Here is a 19,423-nt window from a genome sequence, read left to right as displayed (position 1 = left end):
AGCCAAAGACACACACACACACTCACGCACAAGCAAAGACGCATGCTTTGAGGCCGGCCAAGCGGGTCATTTCTGCTGGAGGACAATACGGCTGCAGGCAAGCAACTACAAAAACAATAGCAAAATATTTCTATACCAAATTGATGGCATGCGACTGACAAGTGTAGCAATAGTTGAGTTGCTGGTTTGCTTGCTGTTGGCAGCTGGTGTTGCCAAGATTTGTGTATGCTGTTGCCACCACATGCACCCAGTCAGCGAAAAGTAACGGTTTTGCGATTAGCATGATATATTTGACGAATCCAGACTGCTTACAAATGGTACGATTCGTAAGAGGAATGCTAGTCATCACGACCGGATCGTTCCCACGACTGTGGAGCCTTTCAAAACCGAACGTACCCAGACTTTTTTGATCTGGCCAAGGACTGTCAACTCGCAGAATTCTGCGGTTACAACAACAATAACAAAAACAACTGGAACCAAGAAGTTTCGACCTCTGGTATCAGCTTATCTTCTTCATAAACCAATCTATTCTACCACGAAAATCCGGATTTCGAGCAGTGCTTACACTTAGTGATACAGTATTTGGGTTGAAAATCTTTCGGAGTTCTCCTCATTTAAAGACAAAAGTCTTTTAAAATTCCTGAAAGAGTTTCTGCACGCGTTCCAATAACATCCAACGAACTTTTCGACATTCCGCAACGGCATGCTACGTGTCGACTTCTTCGAAATCTGTGATACCTGATCCGGCTGCATCGGACTTAAAAGCATTTTGGCTTACTGGATATTGATATGTATGTTTTGCATTCTGTGTTTGCGTCGTCAACGGCAGAACAAAACATGTAAACGACATTCTAGGCCAGTCCCAACTGTGCGCAAAGATGGACGATGGCGGCGTGCTGAGGAACGGACATGCACAAATGAGCGCAAATATATGTTTGTCGACCAACGAACATCAAAAGCATTTTTAGCATACGAGAATATATTGCTATCAGGAGAGATGATAATGCAAATGTCGAAATAATAATGAAAAACCCGGTTAAGAATACACTCGTGAGCATATGAGAGAACAATATTAGATATACTAAATAAAATGTTATTAAAAATGGCTTGCAAGTCGAGATTTGGGTTAAGTGATATGAATTATTATTGAATGCGGTGCAGGCAAGCCGCTGGGTCATGGTTCAAAACAAGTTTTATTAAGCTATCGTGGATTATGCCTCATTATGTGGAACTAACTTTAAAGAACTTAAGCCTTTACTTCATTATGTCCCACGAAGTAATACTCAATCATGGTTTCATGGAAGAGTATGGAGAACGGAGGAGGTTAAGTTTAGCGGATTCAAGTTCCGCACTCCGGCTTTAAAAATTATATGAAATTCCGCTTCCCTACAAATATGTCTACCACTGATCAAGCGGGCAAGAATCTCAACCGAAAGCACTCTCTTCCATTTTTAATTTTTGTACGCAATAAAAATTTAAAACTACCATAACCTTAAGCATTCTTGCCGTCGAACCTTGTTGCTGTTGCACTATGGACTCACTGCTCTTCGCTTTTTCATGTTATTTTATGTGTATTCAAGGACATTTAAGGCACGCTGAAGGACATGCGTGGATTTTTTTTATTCAAATTGAGAAAACATTCGCCATACACGCATTAAAAAAGAGGAATGGGAGTCTGTCTTCAAACATAGTGGAGACGTACGCGTCTGTACATCCATGTAATGTCAAGGCAATATCGTAACTTTAGTGTTTAGCATGGAGATTGGAATGAAGGACATACATTTTTTGCTGTTCAAAATATTTGAAATATTTGAAGTACATTTGAGTGACAACGAAATTGGAAGAATTGCTGTTTTGGGAAAAATATGAAAGGATTGATGCAATTTATGTGACATTGATATAAACTTTGGTAATAAAGTATTAAGTAAAGAATAAAGTAGTAATGGCTGCATAACTTAACCGATGCTAACAGAAAAACTGAGCTAATCGGGTAATACTTGTAGTAATAGATAATAGTAACGGAAACTCGGCAGCAATGTCTGTTACATATTCAGTGTAGAGTTCATACTAAGCTGTTTATGGTCATCAAAATATACAATTTTTTGAATATACTAAGCTACAAATATTTCCTATTGAACGCTTGAGAACTTCTCAAAGTTCAAAACCTCTTGAGATATTCAAAAATGATGTTAGTGGAGCGCTGATGAAATTTTAGTTCATGGAAAATCAAAATATGAATCTCTTGTCTTTTTTGGAGTGTGCAATACATCAGCTCAATAAAATGTCAGAAACTCATAAATTCCTGTGGAACATATTACAATTGATCCAGCAGAAGGTATCAGTCAGTTAAAGCAGTCTTTCTTTCAAAGTAATTTTTGTTATTGTGCTAAATTTTTGGATCAACATAAACTAAAATTTTAATGGAAATAAAAGGAATGACACTGAAAAATAATGACCTCCACTCTCTTGGCAAATGGGTTCGAAACTATAAATTATTGCATGAGATATACACACAAAAGCTGGGCGATACACAACTATAAAAATATCGAGAATGTTGAAGTTTATAAAATCCAGTAGGAGTAGTTGTCTTTTGGTGGAGACTGGGGGATTGAATATTAATAAAATTTTCACCGAAATCTCTTTAAAGAATCAAACATCACATACTGCTCGCCTTTGTAGCACAAACAATTAACGTCAGTGTTAATGTGTCTCATATACATATGTAACTGTGTACATTTTATGGGCTTTGAAATATGAGTCACACATAAAAGGGGGTTGGCACGAATACCTCAGACCATTAAGCTTTTAGCAACTTGTAGGATTCTTTGACGAGTATTTTAAAGCTAACCAAATTCGTTAGTGAAAGCAGTAAATGAAGATGTGCACTGCACCCCAAAATTGTCTTTGCTTAATGCACCCCTCACCCTACGCAGAGAAATATATTTATGCATTGTTATGCGCCTTAACAACCCCCAAATTTGGTGAAAGTGCTGCATTTCGGCAGCGGAAACATCTTCATTAGTTCAACCTCCTTTGGCTCCAAAGATAGACCAACGCTGACGTAAGCACAACAAAATAAACTTCGCTAAATTCCATTTCAATACACAATAATATTTAGCAAAGAAAAGTATGTATTTTATTGTACGATGCGAAATTCAAAGTTAAACCAAGCAGTGTGTAGCATTAGTATGGGTCTTTTCGCGGTGAGAAATTTCTCTACGAATAACCATGTTCGTAACTATAGAAACTAAGAATAGGTTTGGAAGTGCGCGTCTGGCATTATACTCTACTTCTAGAGTTTAGAGACCATATTTTTGAATTTTCGAAAATTTTCGAAATTCGCACAGTAATTGTTTTTAGTTTCATCTTGTTTATTCCCCGTTTCAACAGTCAAGAGACGTTTCGAATTTCAAAATGTTCTAAAGTATAGATAAACTATTTTCGAATATTGCGAATTCGCCAATTTTTTTCGTACAAATTTCGTATTGTCATTATTCTTAATTGTAAAAGTTAATTCGCCCAATATGTTTTTAAGTTTCATCTTATCGTCATCGTCCATTCTACAGAAAAGAGTTTCGAATTTTTGAAATGTGCACAAAATTTTTTTAAATAGTTTCGTATTGTTTGTTAAGAAACGCCTTTTCGAATATTGGAAAATTTCGAAACTTGCACAATACTTTTTCGAAGAAATTTTGACTTTTCTAGGTCACACTTTTAGAGTTAAGATACGCTATTTTCGAATTTTCGAACAATATTTATCCGAAAAAGTTTATTCGCTATGTTCTACTTTCAAAGAAAAACATTTTTTCGAATTTTCGAAAAATATCGAAATTGGCAAAATATTTTTGGAAACATTGTCGTGTTAAATTTTTTGTGAAGGAATTTTATGTCGTCTTAAGAATTTAAGCTTCTGCTGTTTTCATATTTTTGGCATTTGAAAAATGCACCGTCCTAATACACAATGCAACACATTCGCATATTTCCTTTTTACTGTGACATATTACCAGCCAGCAATGACAGAAATATAATAGTGATGAGTTTACAGCAAATCTTCGTAGCTGCTTTTATATTCTTTTCATTTCACTGCCACACAGTTTTTATTGCATTACGGATTTCTTTTGTAGGGTGAAAAATACGATGGACGCAGAGCGGATGTTTGGTCCTGCGGCGTTATCCTGTATGCGCTATTGGTGGGCGCATTGCCCTTCGATGACGACAACCTACGCCAGCTGCTGGAGAAAGTGAAGCGTGGCGTGTTTCACATACCGCACTTTGTGCCGCCCGACTGTCAGAGTTTATTGCGCGGCATGATTGAGGTGAATCCGGATCGACGACTGACGGTGAGTCATCAACTGCACATACACACTATACACCATATACATACATGTACACATTTTCATATATATGTACATACGGACAGACATATGCCTGTAATGGCGTTTGGCTGTCTAAAGTTATGCGTAAAGCCAAGGGTGGTTCACACATCATTCCGTAGCAGCCCCAGCCACGCGAACACACTAACAACCAACAGTAAATCGGCAGGCAGTCAGTCATAAAAGCGCCAATTGTTGACGGCAACAGCACTGATTGCATTACGGCTGCTACTCAAGTGACATGTAGCCCTATGTGTTTGTGTTATTGTTGCTGTCTTGTTGGGCTCGCAATTTTCCGTCCGACTGGCATGTATGTACATATGTGGCACAGCGCATATTTGCATACACACACCGAAAATGGTGGCAGCTTTTGTTTGCTTGTGTCACCAGTCAATTCCCAGACGCGCTCGTTTGTCTAACAGTTCGTGCATTTGATTTACAGTTATTTGCATTTACATGCCTAAATGACACCTTTCACATGCCCACTTCTTTACTTTCTTCGCACTTGTAAAAAACAAAAATTACACCACTCTTATGCGAATTCGATTTGGCTTGCAACCAACAATTCCATCTCTCTAATCTGCCGCTCTCTTTCTCTCACACAGTTGTCGGAAATAAATCGCCATCCATGGGTCACGGCTGGTGGTAAAGGTGAATTGGAATTGGAACTGCCGATGATGGAGGTGGTGCAAACGCATGTCATACCGTCCGCCTCAGCGGTGGATCCGGATGTTTTAAATGCGATTTGCTCACTGGGTTGCTTCAAGGAAAAGGATAAACTCATACAAGAGCTATTGAGTTCGAAGTAAGTACTCCAAACGTATGTGTGAGGTTATGTAAGTATGTGCCTCATGTACTTCTTGCAACACTTCTCTCTTGGACTTCGTCGTAAACAGTGATTAACGGGACTTTTTGTAGACGGATCGGTTTATTATGGCACCATGTCGCGCGTATTCGCTTATATGTAGACATTCGGCGGAGTTGTTCTAACACATTTAGCAAGCACATTAATTAAATGCAATTACAATGTGAACCTTAGACTAGTGGGTCCAGTGGGTGGGACAACTGATTGTTCAATACTTACATAATAAATAATAATGGTTCGAATGGATGGCACTTCTGTGAAAAAATATAAACTCCGGATATCTGAAAACTAGTACATGTTCAAATTGAATAGGTGTTGAACATAAAGAGCCATACTTAAGCGTTTGGCATAAAGAGTTGGTTGGGAACGATGAGTTTACTAAAGTAAAGAGGAAGGAGAAAATTTTAGAAATTTAAGGAGTAGAACTGTTGTACTCGCGATCTCTGTCCAATAAGTCAGATTTATTCTTATTATTATAAAAAACTAAGATAGACAGAATACACTGAGAACACCTGAAGATGATACCCCATATGCAGAAGGTAGTTCCAAACTAAATGACTTAAATGCACTCTTTGAGGCCGAAATTGTAGGCATAACAGAAGCTGTAAGTGGGTCTCTGCTCTAACCAGCAAGTGCATAAACGTTCTAGTAGATAGCCAGTGGATATTAAGGCTATACGTAACTCCAATACTAAGTTTCACTGCGTTAGGTTATGCCGTAGGCAAGTAACCCTGGATAACCCTTAATTTGGTTACCATCCGGGAGATAATGGTCCTAAAGGGTTGCCTGTGGTCTGGCGCTCACGGGGTTCATTTGGCAATCATTGACTCCACCTATTGTTTCATCGATGCTATAATATATCATATATGATGCCAGGACTTCCAAGTTGTTTCCAAGTTACGCAATTTCTTCCTAACATCATAATACACCAATTTTTTTAACTACTTTCCCTTTCAGTCACAACACAGAGAAAGTTATATATTTTCTACTCTTGGATCGTAAACGAAGGCGTCCTGCCTTGGAGGATGATGATGAAATCGCTCAAAAATCACGTAGTGAATTAGATGCAGTGGATCCGCCCAGAAAACGACTCGATACCTGTCGTATAAATGGCACGAATTCGCCCAGCTACGGACAGATATCGGAAGGTTCACCTTTAACGCCTAGACGGCAAGCTTTCAAGTAAGTTTTCACGCGTTGCCACAGAGCTAAAAACTAAAATGCAAACCACACATATGTACATTCGAAACTAAATGCTTTCGTCATTTAATAATATATTTCTTGCATGTTCGCTGTTACGCATTGCCGCTGCTTAACTTAACGTCCACACAAAAACCTCCAAAAATAAACACACGAACAAACGCGCTGCGCAACATTCCATGCAAAACAAAACAAAAATTCATTTCGAACCATTGCTTGCGCTTTCATTCGTTCCCAATTGCAAATTGTTTCGAACAAAACCGAATCAATCACAGCTTCCGATCCTACAGCAGTTCGCGCAATCACCAGCGTCGCTCGCCCACTACGGTTTCCTCGGTGCGTTCCTCGTCATATCACAGTCCCACACGCTGCAATTCGCCCATCAATTCGGCGCAACAACAAGTGAATGCCATCTCACGTCCATCCTCGCCAGCGGCCACATCCGCCGGACACTCGTCCCGTCACTCTACCTATTCGAGTGAATGCCGCGAGCGTTCCGGCTCGGCACACCATCATCCGTCTGTAAGTCGTACGCCCTCACATTCTTCGCAAAGCGGCGTGGAGGGTATTATAGGTGGTGGCAGTGGAGGTGATAGGGGTGGTGTTGGTAGTGGGGGCAGCGGTGGCAGTAGTGATATTGTTGCGGTGCGTGAAGCACGCGAAGCGCGCGAACGTCGAGACTCCCGCAGTGAACGCCAGGCGGCGCTGCAGGCGAGCTGTGGTGGTGTGCCCGGCAGTCCCGGTGGTGGCAGCAGTAGTGGTAGCGGCTCAACCGTGCATCATCGTGCCAATTCGGGACCAACTATAGCGATTAGCATGTTCCACGATCCGGAAGCGAATAGCGGTAAGTAGATTAATGTTTGAAAAACAAAGTAGTTTTTAAAGGAAACTGTGGCGAAATTTTTTCGGAAAGGGACTAAGTCCAATCTAGCGGAATTAGCTAAGTCTCCAACCAATACTAAGCCTATGATTTTTAGTCAAATATTTATTTTTTAATAATAACTACTTGCAGTTATGAATCCTACAACATCACCGCTAATGAACAACAGTTCACCAGTGATGCCCGGTTCACCATGTAATGCGCCCGGCGGCCAACTGTGGAAGACGCGTCTTACAAATATAAAAAATAGCTTTCTGGGTAGCCCACGCTTTCATCGAAGAAAGCTGCAAGGTAAGTTAAGAGACGCACGCAAGGCTTAATTATTATTAACTGTCTTTTAACAGTTTCTGCGGACGAGGTGCATTTGACGCCCGAATCATCGCCCGAGTTGACAAAACGTTCGTGGTTTGGTAATCTAATAACCACAGAGAAGGACGAAACGTTTACAATTTTAGTTAAAGGCAAGCCAATAGCGACTGTGAAGGCACATCTGATACATGCCTTTCTGTCGGTGAGTTGTATTCTAGACTTCGTGTTATGGAATTATTAGTTTGGTGGCGCTTTTTAGTCTATTCTAAAAATTTTAATGGCTGTTCTTCGCTTTCAGATGGCAGAGCTTTCGCATAGCGTAGTCTCACCCACATCCTTCCGTGTAGAATACAAACGCAATGGCAATGGACCGGTCATGTTTCAGCGCCATGTCAAGTTTCAGGTATACTACCCGTTATTATATTGGTTAGAATAACTTTAAGCAAGAAGCTTTTCTTTTTTCAGGTGGATATAAGCGCAATTTGTAAACAAGGAGATATCTCGGATATGCTGTTTGCACTGACATTCACTTTGTTATCAGGTAGGTCTCATTTCATTAATCAAACTCAAGGTAGGGAACATTAGATCATGACAACACATCGCATATTATAGAAGCTTGCTCTTTACTAAATATGTGTGGAACATTACGACAAAAACTGAAAACCCAACCCTTGCTTCTTTTTAGGCAATATACGCCGCTTCCGTCGCATCTGTGAGCATATACAATCGCAAGTGTGCTCCAAACGTTTCCCCGGACCGAGTAGTCCACCCACAGTGGCGACCGTTACGCAAGCCGTTTCGGAGAGCTCATCATGTGGTTCGGTCTCAAGCGAACGTTTGTCCTATAAACGTCAAGTAAGTTACAATTAGACAATAACAAAGATTTATATCCACAAACTGAATAAACTTCTATAATTTCTATAGCAGATTGAGAATGAAATTGAGAATGACTCAATATTTGTTTTCAAATCGGGCAATGGCCGTCGTGCATCGACAACAAATAATAACAATGCACCGCCGGCGGATATTGTGCCCGCAAGTCCAATAGCCGTGCGCTCAAAGTAAGAAAGAGGAATTTACATAGAAGAGAGATGGAGTGAAAGAGAGAACATAAGATGTATGAAACATTGTATATTGGCTCTCTTTTTCTCTCTCCTAAACGATCAAATTATGTATTTTGATTTGTAAATACCTATTTTCTACTCTCATCACAGTTCCGAAACCGAGCAGCACGAACGCAATCGTGAATTGCAGAGTGATCGTCAGGCGACAACAATGTCAGGGAGTGCAATAGCATGAGAATTATTTCTCTGATTTAGTTACATTTTTATATAAAAGTAATTTTTTTCAAAAACTAACAGATAACATAATACAAGAAGAAGAAACAAGAAAATACACAAAAAATATATCGAACTACTGTCTTACAATTACGAGTTATACTTAACAATAGTAACATAGCAAATTAAACAAATTAATAAACAATAAATAAGGTGAAAAAATTATGTAAGAAGTACTAAGAATTTGCTAAGTATTGATTAAATTTTTGTTGTAAAAGACTGTGCTTGAAAGGATATTATGTTGCTGGTGAAGATGTAACTACTGAGTTATTATGTGCTTTAAAGCTTTTGGAGCTTTCAGAATTATATGTACGCATGCTTAAAAACTTTTAAGCTCACATTTGTATATGATTCAAATGTATTTGTTAAGATGAGTTATTAAAATTTCAAAAGCTTCAGACGTTATAAAAAGCTTTCACGTACAAAAGGTTTTAATAAAATTTCAACTTTGTATAATTTTCAACCATATAGAAGAATTTTAAGTAATGTTCGTTGCGCTTTTAAGGATTTTTAAAAAGCTTTTACTCTTCACTTCAGGTATTACAAAAAGCTTTCAATTAGCTTTTCAATCAAGCTAATTAAATTGAAATTATGTATAGTTTTTTTAACAATGAGTAAAGGAGATAGTAAATCTTTTGAAAAGTTTGTATGACTTGAAAAATGAGCATAAGTAAAAGCTCGATCGAAGCCTTCATTAAAAGCTTTTTTCATCGCCAGAGAAAGATAGTAAACTTTTTAAAAGTTTTGGATGAATCGAAAAAAAGTTATAAACAAAAGCGCCGAAGTAAGAAAAAATAAACTTTCAACAAAATATTTTTCAAAGCTTTATCGCTATAAAAATAAAGGCAATATCATTTTTTTTTAATTATAGATAATAAAAGCTTCTTCGATTTTCCAATAAAAAAGTTTTCGACTCGAAAATAAAAGCATAAACAAAAGCTCCATGGCAAAAAAGGAATAAGCCTTCACCAAAAGCTTATTCAAAGCTTTATTTTATATTAAAATAAAAGCAGTCCTTTTTTTTTTTTGAATTTTAAGCTAATTCAAGGCAAAGCGCATTCACCTTTCAAGCGTTTCGTAACTTTCAAGCTTTACTCAAACACAGTACTTCAATTAATTAATTTATGGTTTCTGTTATACCGTACGTAATACAAACAAACATTGTTGCCGCCGCGCCAAAAATTTTCGCTATAAGGTATTTGGAGAGAATTTAAAGCAAATTGCGTAAGAAAATCATTAACTGTTGTAAAAATATGTAGCTTAATATGCAATAAGAAGAAGATAAAAGACAAACTAAGAAAAAGCAAAAACGTTCAAAGAATTGCAAAGAAAAATTGATATTTTGTAGAAGTTAGTTGAAGCAAGAAACTTGATTAAAACGTAGAAATAGTTACAGCAAGGACACTTCAAAGTAGTTACACTCACAAACGAAAGTATGTACTTAAATACAGCAACACATAGTGCTATAAACAAAAAATTGAGATGAAAATAAATTAAGTAACACCAAAAACAAAACGCATAGTTATTCAAAATAAATGCAGGCAAGTGAATAATAAGACTATTTTTGATGAAAACTTAAGTGAGAATGTGAAGCTTTTTTTGGACAAAATATAATATAAATCCTATATTACTTTGAAATAAGCACTTACTCAACTAACAGTTCATTTTTAATTTGCGTCCTTGTGCTAATTTTTGCATACGAATTTTGTATTGGTAATATTTCCAACAACTTTTACAAGCCGAAATAAAATTTGCAGAAATTTGCAAAAGCTCTGAAGAGCTTTTAGTGGTGAGAAAATTCCGTTAGTTCTAAGTTTTTCATTCCGAGTTTGCCGTATGGACTTGTGCAACTAAAATATTGTATTGTGTGTATATTATTACGACAAACTGTTGCGGTACAATGTTTAGCTTTTTACAAAATAAATTTAAATACCGCCTAAGCATATATGTATTTGTAAATTGTACTATAAATATACCAAAAATAAAAATATGAATTGTATGGCAACTGTTAGCTATATTAATGCGTTAGAGTTTATTTTTTATTTTTTGTTAAAGAAATTGGTCTCCAGATTCGTACATATTGTAGATTCCCTAATTAAAGAACGCTTAATTCAGCTGAGTATTTAACAAAATTGGTAAAATAGACTTAATTTCATTTTCTTTTAATTATTTAATTTAAAAAATATTTTAGCGATTTTTTGTGAATTTTTTGTTTCATAGGTTTTAAAAATGGCTTTTACTTTGGTTAATTGGGAGAGTCTCTCATTCATATTAACTGCTTTCTCAACGTAAAATAACTAAGCTCCTATTGAGGTTTTTTGATGGTGTGATATCGATCTGGGATCTCTTAGATTATCCTACAGATAACAACACAACCATAAATTTATTTATGGAAATAATCCGTCATCACTTTGATGAAAAAACGTTGCTTGAGCAAGAAAAAAAGTATATTTTTTGTGTAAATGGGATCAATATGTTTCCAGTAATCAAAAACCCCAATGTCTCCTCACATTAACATCTTCACTCAACAAAATGATGAAACGGAGTCTCACATTGGCTTTGTCATGATATACATATGTACATGGGAATGGTTTATCGGTTCGGTTAAGAGATCTACTAAAAGCCAGAACTTTAACTGTTGCTTAAAACTAACTTCGGTTTCCATTTTCTCTTTAAAAATATACTTCTATATTGACAATTATTTATATAATGTAATGCATACATCCAATAAATTTAAATGTTTTCGAATATTTTTAAGTCTAGACTCAGCGCTGCTAAAAAATCCCCCAAAATTATCAAAAAAAAAAAAAAAAAAAAAAACAAACAACCGTCCAAATGCATTAGAGAAAAACAATAATTGATTATCAGAATTATCTATTGCAAATATTTTTTTACACTGCAATACTAATGAATTTCCGCTTGTAATTAAGAATGGCAAACCAGCGAAATATAAGGAGTAGAGGCGTGAGCAAAACAAATGTAAAATTTTACAAGTAGAGCACGTAAAGAGTGCATAGATATATCACAAAAGAGCAAAAGTTGAAACACATAAAATTTAATTAGAAACACGCAATAAAATAATAGCTAATATGGATCAAAATGCAACAGTGTAAGGTGCAAGCAAGCAAAACTCTTTGAGGACGAGTGTAAACGTATCGATAATGTCTTGCGAAAATTATGAAATTTAAAACAAACAATCATAAATAATTACTACAAAAAAAATATTTCAATTGCAAGTACGAGAACTAAGATAAAGTCAGTACTGAAGTAAAAAATTACTTACATAACAGTTATTTATGAAAAATAATAAAGAAAATATTATGTAAAAACTATTGGGTGAGCGATTATGGCAATATATGTGAAGAAGAAGCAAATGTTAATAAATAATGCAGCAAATGTTGAGCAGTGTCCATAAAATTATTGCAACAATTATCAGATAATCGCATAGTAAAGAAAATTTTCGCAAAAACTGTTGATTTTTCCTTAATTATTTAATAATTAATGTTTGTATTTATATGTCAAAACTATGGCAAAGATCTCTAAATTATGACTTTTTAACATTGCTTTTAACAGTTTAAAGAATTTCAAGCGATTCTGTATTTTCTACGATTTATTCTTACTTTTGCTAATATTCCCCAAAATTTTTTACAATGTAGAGTAAAAGTTTTCGAAATGTTTGTTATACAAATATCTGTAGTAAATTTATAATGCAGCGGTGCAAACAAGTTTATCAAAGATTCTTTTTTGGATTAGCTGACTATGGTAACTCGAAAACCCCTCGTTAGATTTGTATGAAATTTAAACAATTTATTGTTTACATTAACGTTATTGTTTATATGAAAGTTCGAAACTTTTCTCCGAAATTTAAATGTACATTAACGGTTTCTAGAAGGTTTGCATATGCCGAAATTTTTGCAAAACAAAATTATATCTCTGTTTTGCAACAAATTTAAGAAACTACTTCTTTGGTGTAGTTGACTTTAGCAACTCGAGATTCCTTGATTGGATTTGTATAAAATTCCAGCAATTTATTGCCTCCATTATTGTTATTGAATAAATGAAAGTTCGAAAATTTTTACCGAAATTAGAATGTACAATAACAGTTACTGATACTTTTGCCTATGCTAAAATTTCTGAAAAACAAAATTACATGACTGCTTTGCAACAAATTTTGATGAAACTTCTTTTTTGGAGCAGCTGACTATAGCCACTTGGGAACCCCTTGTTGTATTTTTAAAATGTTTAAGCAATTTATTTTATACATTATTATTATTCATTGCACAGAAGCTTGTTGTTTTCGTGTGCAGCACGTTTTTACTGCACTACAAATAATACTTGGCGTGATACTCAGTTTTAGAACTTTATAAAGCATTATTTTTTATAAAATTTTTTATATATTTTTTCATATTTTCTTATACATTTTTTCGCAAAGATAAGCTAAAAACGCAATAACAATAAACTCACCGAGCAATTAAAGCATTAAAACATACAAAAAACATAATAAACATAGTCGAGTCATAGCAACATATGTATAACACAAAAGAGCTCATATATTTACTCGTAAATATTTAATTTGCATAAATCATTCATACTCATACACATATGCACTCAGAGTTCATATACATACAAAAAATTGCATACATATAAAATGCATACAAATATATTCACGTATACACGCAAACAACAAACAGTTATGCATAAAATGAAGTAAAAATTGTATAAATTATTTATTTACATGTGTGCAGCTGGCATTCTATTGTTAAAATACACTCACTCATATATACAAATATTTGCATTATAAAATTTATGTACATACATATATACTAAATACATATACACGCATTGGTCCATTAAATATTTACAGAATTAGCAAAAAAAAAGTTGCAAATCTGCGCCTAAATGTGTATTGTGAATGAAAGCGCGAAATTTGTAGTGAATGTTTTGTAGTGTAAAATATTGAAAAAATTTAAAAAAAAATTCAGCTAAATTGTACAGTATTAACGCTTAAGCATAGTTTAATTCATATAACATACAAACACATGCATTACTATGTTTAGAAATACTAATTATTATTGAGAAATTGTAAAATTTGGTGAATATGCTTCATACCCAGATTCGGCAACTTATTTTGGTATACGTGTAATTTTGTAAACGACGCCAGTAAACAACTATACATAACCACATATTTGCATACAAGCCTACAAAATAAAATTCAAATTAAATGTATTATATAATATAAATAAACAATATATGTATATACTTTGAGCATGCAAAGCAGCAAATTAAAACGAAAATGCCTCTACTAATATTTGGCTATTGCGAAAATTGCCACCAAAAGCTTGTACTAAAGCGACAAAATTCCACTAACACTCTCACCGCATTCTAAACGCTCCCCCAAACGAACCACATCTTATGCTTTATACCAAAAATGAAACATCTAATGCATATATTATATAGCAAACCAATCGTACAACTAATAAAATTTGTAAAGCATACCGTAAATAATATATTTAATTATACACATTCAAGCATAGACATATACATAAATGCATTCATACATATACAAGCGAGAATCATGCATACAATTAAAAAACAAGAAAAAATAATAATTAATTAAAGCAAATAGCGAAATTTCAGCATTGCCATTTACTCATTATCATCGTCATCATCATCTACGCTAATGTCATTGTCATTGTCAATCATTATACACAATCATTATTATCAGCATAATCAAGTATTGCATTGTTATAGCTTATCCGAAGCCTCTAGTCTAGACTCATAATTATTATGACTATATATATACATACACATACATATATTTATAAATTCAAATTGTACTAATTGTTATCGCTTTCTGGTCTACAAAAATTTACAAACTAGTTGAAACGCTTTGCTATGGTGCGGTGCAGTACAGCTCGAAAACGTGTGAAGGCAGAAGGCAGTTTGGTTGCTTAGCCTATACTCATACCTATATGATAGCAAAGCTACGCACTGAAAGTGTTTAAAATCATATAAGCGGAAATAGAATTTGATTGCTAAGATTTCATGGCACTTTGAAACTTGCCACTTTACTCGAGAAATACTCCAGGTACTCCTAAGTATTGATCGAAGGACAAAAAAAATCAACAAAGCGCTTGTCTGAAATTTTTGGAGCTCAGCCGTCTCAATTTTCCAAGTTCGACGGAAAATAATTGTGGAGATGTTTCAACATAAGTGCTCTATAAGCTAGGCAATAGAGCAGCACTGGATATTTTCAAATCACGTTTCTGCTTTCAACTTCGACAGTAAACTTTCCGACAAAATCCCTATTCTGCACTCGCTTAAATTAAGAACTGTCTGAAACGCCACATTTTCAGCAGACTCACCCACTATTATAAATATTTCTTTGCTTTCTTAATATTTTACAACTTTAGTTTTACTATGTAGGTATCTTAAAAAAAAAGAAGCAACAAACTCTTTATATACTAATGCACCCTTCAATGCTGTTCCTGCCCTTGAGAAAAAAAAATAATGTAGCATATTTATTGAAAGCAGTCAGCTGACTGTCCCCTAACAACAGCATATAGTAACCCCAGTGAAAGTAGTAATTAGGCACATTACTTAAGTGCAAAACAAGTACTGTATTATTTATAATACTTGAACGATGTAATGACGTATCAAACAAAGTATTAATTAGTTACAATATAAAATATAATTACAACACGCAACGCAAATGATTAAGGAAGAATTGTAGACTGTAAAAAGCAAATAGAAATTATTTAACGGCTTTGTTATGGAAATATTTAAAAAAAATCTAATTATGGTAATGGTAATGATTATTTATGGAAATCCTTTCTTGCGGTATTGATTACTTTTACGTTTACTAACCAAAATTGCATTGTAAAATATACTAATTATGGTAATGGTAATGCTTATTTATGGTATTCATTACTCAAACGATTACCAGCCAAAATTGCATTGGTGTGATAATGGTTTGAAGTAATGGCATTGTGCTGTGTAATTAATGTTGATTTTGCGTATTCTCTAAGCTCACTCCGGTTTCTAAGTATTTCACTTATGTTCGTATTTGATTTACTTACAACAATTACCAATGATATTTTGTATGTATGTAAAGTACTTACTTACTATTATATTTCGTAAGGCATATTTGTTATTAGGTTAAAGAAATTGCAAAATATTCATATTTTTTGCGAAATGTGACACAAATAATAATATTAATAATAATACTAATATTGATACATATTAAAAGATATTGAGTAATGATTAATTGAGGTGGATAAGAGAAGTCTAATTATAAATAAAAATAATTACAAATATTAAAAATGGCGTTTTAATTAAAATTGTGTTTGTTCTAATTTTTTAATGGTCTAGAAATAACAAAAAACCGACGTTATTTTATTTTATATATTCAAATTTGAACTATTCAAGAATATATCTACTCGGTTCTACTGGATTAATTTAACTAAAATTTTGGAAGAGTCTTTTTATAGAGCTATCTATATCTGGAACTAGCTATCAGCCCCAAATAAGGCCCCCTTAATCTTTAAGAATAAGAAAGGGAACACTCTATACTATCATACGTATTAAAATAACTAGGACGCACCAATTCATTACCGTCTCGTCTCTAGTCGCCAATTAGTGAGTGTATTATATGTTACTTACCAAGTATTATTGAGAAGTATAGAAAATACTTGTAGAGGGCATCACTTCTCAGCTGTTCTTATGGCAAAACAACTTGTGCACTTTCTCTTTGACTTTTCAGACAGACAGCTGTCTGGTGGTGACTGACAGCTGATCGGTAAAAGTAGCACACAACTAAGATACACTTGCTTTCAGATGAATTTTTTGACAGTTGCTGAGTGCAGAGTATTTTAACTAAACGAGTATTTACAGTGGGACAAAGGAGACGAAAACTAGAAGAATATATTTAAGGGCAGAATTTATATGTAAAGGTTATGTTATTACACACTTAACAGGATTAACCATGTTCCTCTGACCGCCTATCTGCATAGTCTATCTACATAGTCGCTCACATTATACACAATATTGATCTGAAATTTTACAAACGTGCTTTTCTCACCCAGAACCTACACAGTTCTGAGAACTATGGAGATTCGACCACTATAGCATATAGCCTCCATACAAACTGAACGATCTTAATGAGATACTTGTATGGAAAACTTTTACATTTTACGAGATATCTTTACGAAATTTGGCATGCATTATTGCCGAAAACAACGTTGAAATCTACCAAAAAGTTGTGCAGATCGCGTGACTATAGCATATAGCTACCATACGAACTGATCGATTACCCTCAAAATCAATAGAAATACTTTTTTATGCCATTTTATACAATAAAAAATGCAGCTGTGTAGGGTATTACATCCTCGGTGTAGCCGAAGTAAACGTTTTTTGCATTTTTTATACATATTTTTATTTTACTTCCATATATTTGCTTCAATAAACATTTGTTATGAAATTTTTGTCATTTTATTTTATTTAAAATTTTGTTTTAATTATTTTTCCATGTCTCCATTTTTACATTTGATATTAACATTTATATAATTATTCACCTTGATTTTCAATCAGAAACTTTTAGCCTATCAGCATTCATAAACCAATACCTGACGCAACAAATAGCCGCCACTATCAACCAAATTTCACCGGCGTTCTCAAGCATTACCTTCAACTGCGACATTTGTCTGCTATAACAAACAAAACCAAAATAAAACGATTTGTTGACATTTCTACTTTCGCATTCGCCCTGCGCCACCTTTATCGGCCGTTTGTTGTGCTCGCGCAACATGCTTGCCATGCGGATATGCCGAGTCAGTTCAAACAGCACACACTCTGAATGCAAAAATTTCTCTCTCTCTCTCTCTCTTACTTTCTTAATTACACTCATTTATTTGCTTAGCTTTCGCGCTTCTGTCGGCCTGTCGCATTTGTTGCATTAAAAGTTCCACATACCACACGTCCGACCGCGAGCAAAGCCAGCCTACACAGCAACTGCGGATGACGCATACTTTTCACAGCAGCTTTTCGCCGCCCCCTGTGCGACTAACGGTTGAAAATTTCAAATTTTCGGACTCCGAAAAAGCTCGCAGCGCAGATGGAAGGCACGAAATCAAATTTGCCAACTGATGTTTGTTGGTGAATCGTCGTCGCGCCTCGTCGCTGTCATCGACGAAACTGTCGTCATCTTCGTTTTGGCTGCGACGACGGCGGTGTTTAGTGCATGAAAAAGAATATTCTGTCATTTGAGTGTTCAGTTCGAGACAGGTTTGCAATTTAACAGCACTGACTGAAACGGTACACAGTGAATAGCGCGTGTCACAAAACACCAAATAGTCAAATAGTTAGTTAATATATATATTTGAATAATAAATAATATATATTATATTTGAAACAAAAATATTGGCCACGAAAACGCGTGTGAGTGTGTGTATGTGAAATAAATTTGTTAGCAACGGCGGCGGCCAAGTCAGCAAAGTGAAATATACGAATAGCTCTGAGGCAGACAAGCAGAAAGCAGGCGCCTATACTATGTAGATACGCCTCGAGAGCTGAAAATATTCATTAAAAATAAATTTATAAAAAATAGGTGAATGCCTTTGTAGTGCAAATTATTGCTTCCCCGAAAAATAAGTGAATATAATTATGGTGTTTAAGTGAAGTTGGTTGGAAGTTGTTGCTGCGCTACACAATCATTTGAATACTATATACTATATGTTGTGAAGCAGCATTGAATTTGGTGATTTTGTAATAACTGCGGCACCACACCATTGGTGTTTTGTCATGAAAAAATGCCGTAAAGCAGTGAGAAAATAAAAAAAAGTAATTCTTTGCAGAAATATGAAAATAAAAAAATTTTAAAAAATATTTCAGTTAGAAATATTTCGGGATTTGTATCGAAAATCGTTTCTTGAAACTACAAAAGAAATAGTTTTCTAAAAAACACATGTTGTGCTATTTAAAAAGTTTTTCAAAACTAACTATAACTTACAAAAAAAAAGTGTTTATCATGAAGAAATGTTGGAAAAGCCACATCCAACCCGCTTCCTTGCAACGTTACGCGACTTAGCAATGTCAATTCATGGGAATTGAGTCAGCTCGACAAAACGCAAGACGCAAACAACAAAGCTATGGTGTGAGCCACTTTTATTGGCTTGTAGTAGTGGCGCAGCGCATTGGAGTGATGTGCAGGCGCTGGCTGGTTATGTAAAATGCGAAAATCGAAGTTGATTACTAAGCAAGCGGCCAGGCACAAGGCAAAACAGATAACAGCAACAAAAAGAAAAACCAAGGAACAAAAACCAAAATTAACAACAACGAAAAAATACAAGAACAAAAAACAAATATTTAAGAAAAAAGTTGGCCAAAAAAATTAAAATAATAGCAAGAGTGCTGATAGAATAAAAAATATGTAATAACAAAACCATTTCAACAATCTAGTAAT

General features: G+C 34.9%; 2 protein-coding genes across 9 annotated transcripts in view; both read left to right on the top strand.

Moving 5' to 3' along the window:
• LOC108966533 (serine/threonine-protein kinase BRSK2) overlaps positions 1-9,728 on the top strand; it is a 38,552-nt gene extending 28,824 nt beyond the window's left edge. The window contains exons 6-16 of one of the 2 annotated variants that reach the window (XM_018929491.1): positions 4,125-4,340; positions 4,979-5,178; positions 6,196-6,420; positions 6,714-7,282; positions 7,451-7,609; positions 7,663-7,829; positions 7,926-8,030; positions 8,093-8,168; positions 8,313-8,482; positions 8,555-8,688; positions 8,842-9,728. In XM_018929491.1, the coding sequence (XP_018785036.1) occupies positions 4,125-4,340; positions 4,979-5,178; positions 6,196-6,420; positions 6,714-7,282; positions 7,451-7,609; positions 7,663-7,829; positions 7,926-8,030; positions 8,093-8,168; positions 8,313-8,482; positions 8,555-8,688; positions 8,842-8,926 (2,106 nt within the window). In that variant the 3' untranslated portion in view covers positions 8,927-9,728. Of the gene's footprint in view, positions 1-4,124; positions 4,341-4,978; positions 5,179-6,195; positions 6,421-6,713; positions 7,283-7,450; positions 7,610-7,662; positions 7,830-7,925; positions 8,031-8,092; positions 8,169-8,312; positions 8,483-8,551; positions 8,689-8,841 lie in introns of both variants that reach the window. The other variant, XM_018929490.1, reaches the window with a different exon arrangement.
• An 8,526-nt stretch (positions 9,729-18,254) lies between these two features.
• LOC108966532 overlaps positions 18,255-19,423 on the top strand; it is a 99,145-nt gene continuing 97,976 nt past the window's right edge. For all 7 annotated transcript variants that reach the window (XM_018929488.1, XM_018929484.1, XM_018929487.1 and 4 more), the window contains exon 1: positions 18,255-18,568. The gene's annotated coding sequence lies outside the window, so the exon portion shown is untranslated. The remainder of the gene's footprint in view (positions 18,569-19,423) is intronic.

The sequence above is a fragment of the Bactrocera latifrons genome, unplaced genomic scaffold (genome assembly GCF_001853355.1).
Source record: "Bactrocera latifrons isolate USDA-ARS-PBARC rearing strain unplaced genomic scaffold, ASM185335v1 scaffold_163, whole genome shotgun sequence".
NCBI lineage: Eukaryota > Metazoa > Arthropoda > Insecta > Diptera > Tephritidae > Bactrocera > Bactrocera latifrons.
This window is presented reverse-complemented; position numbering and strand designations above follow the sequence as displayed.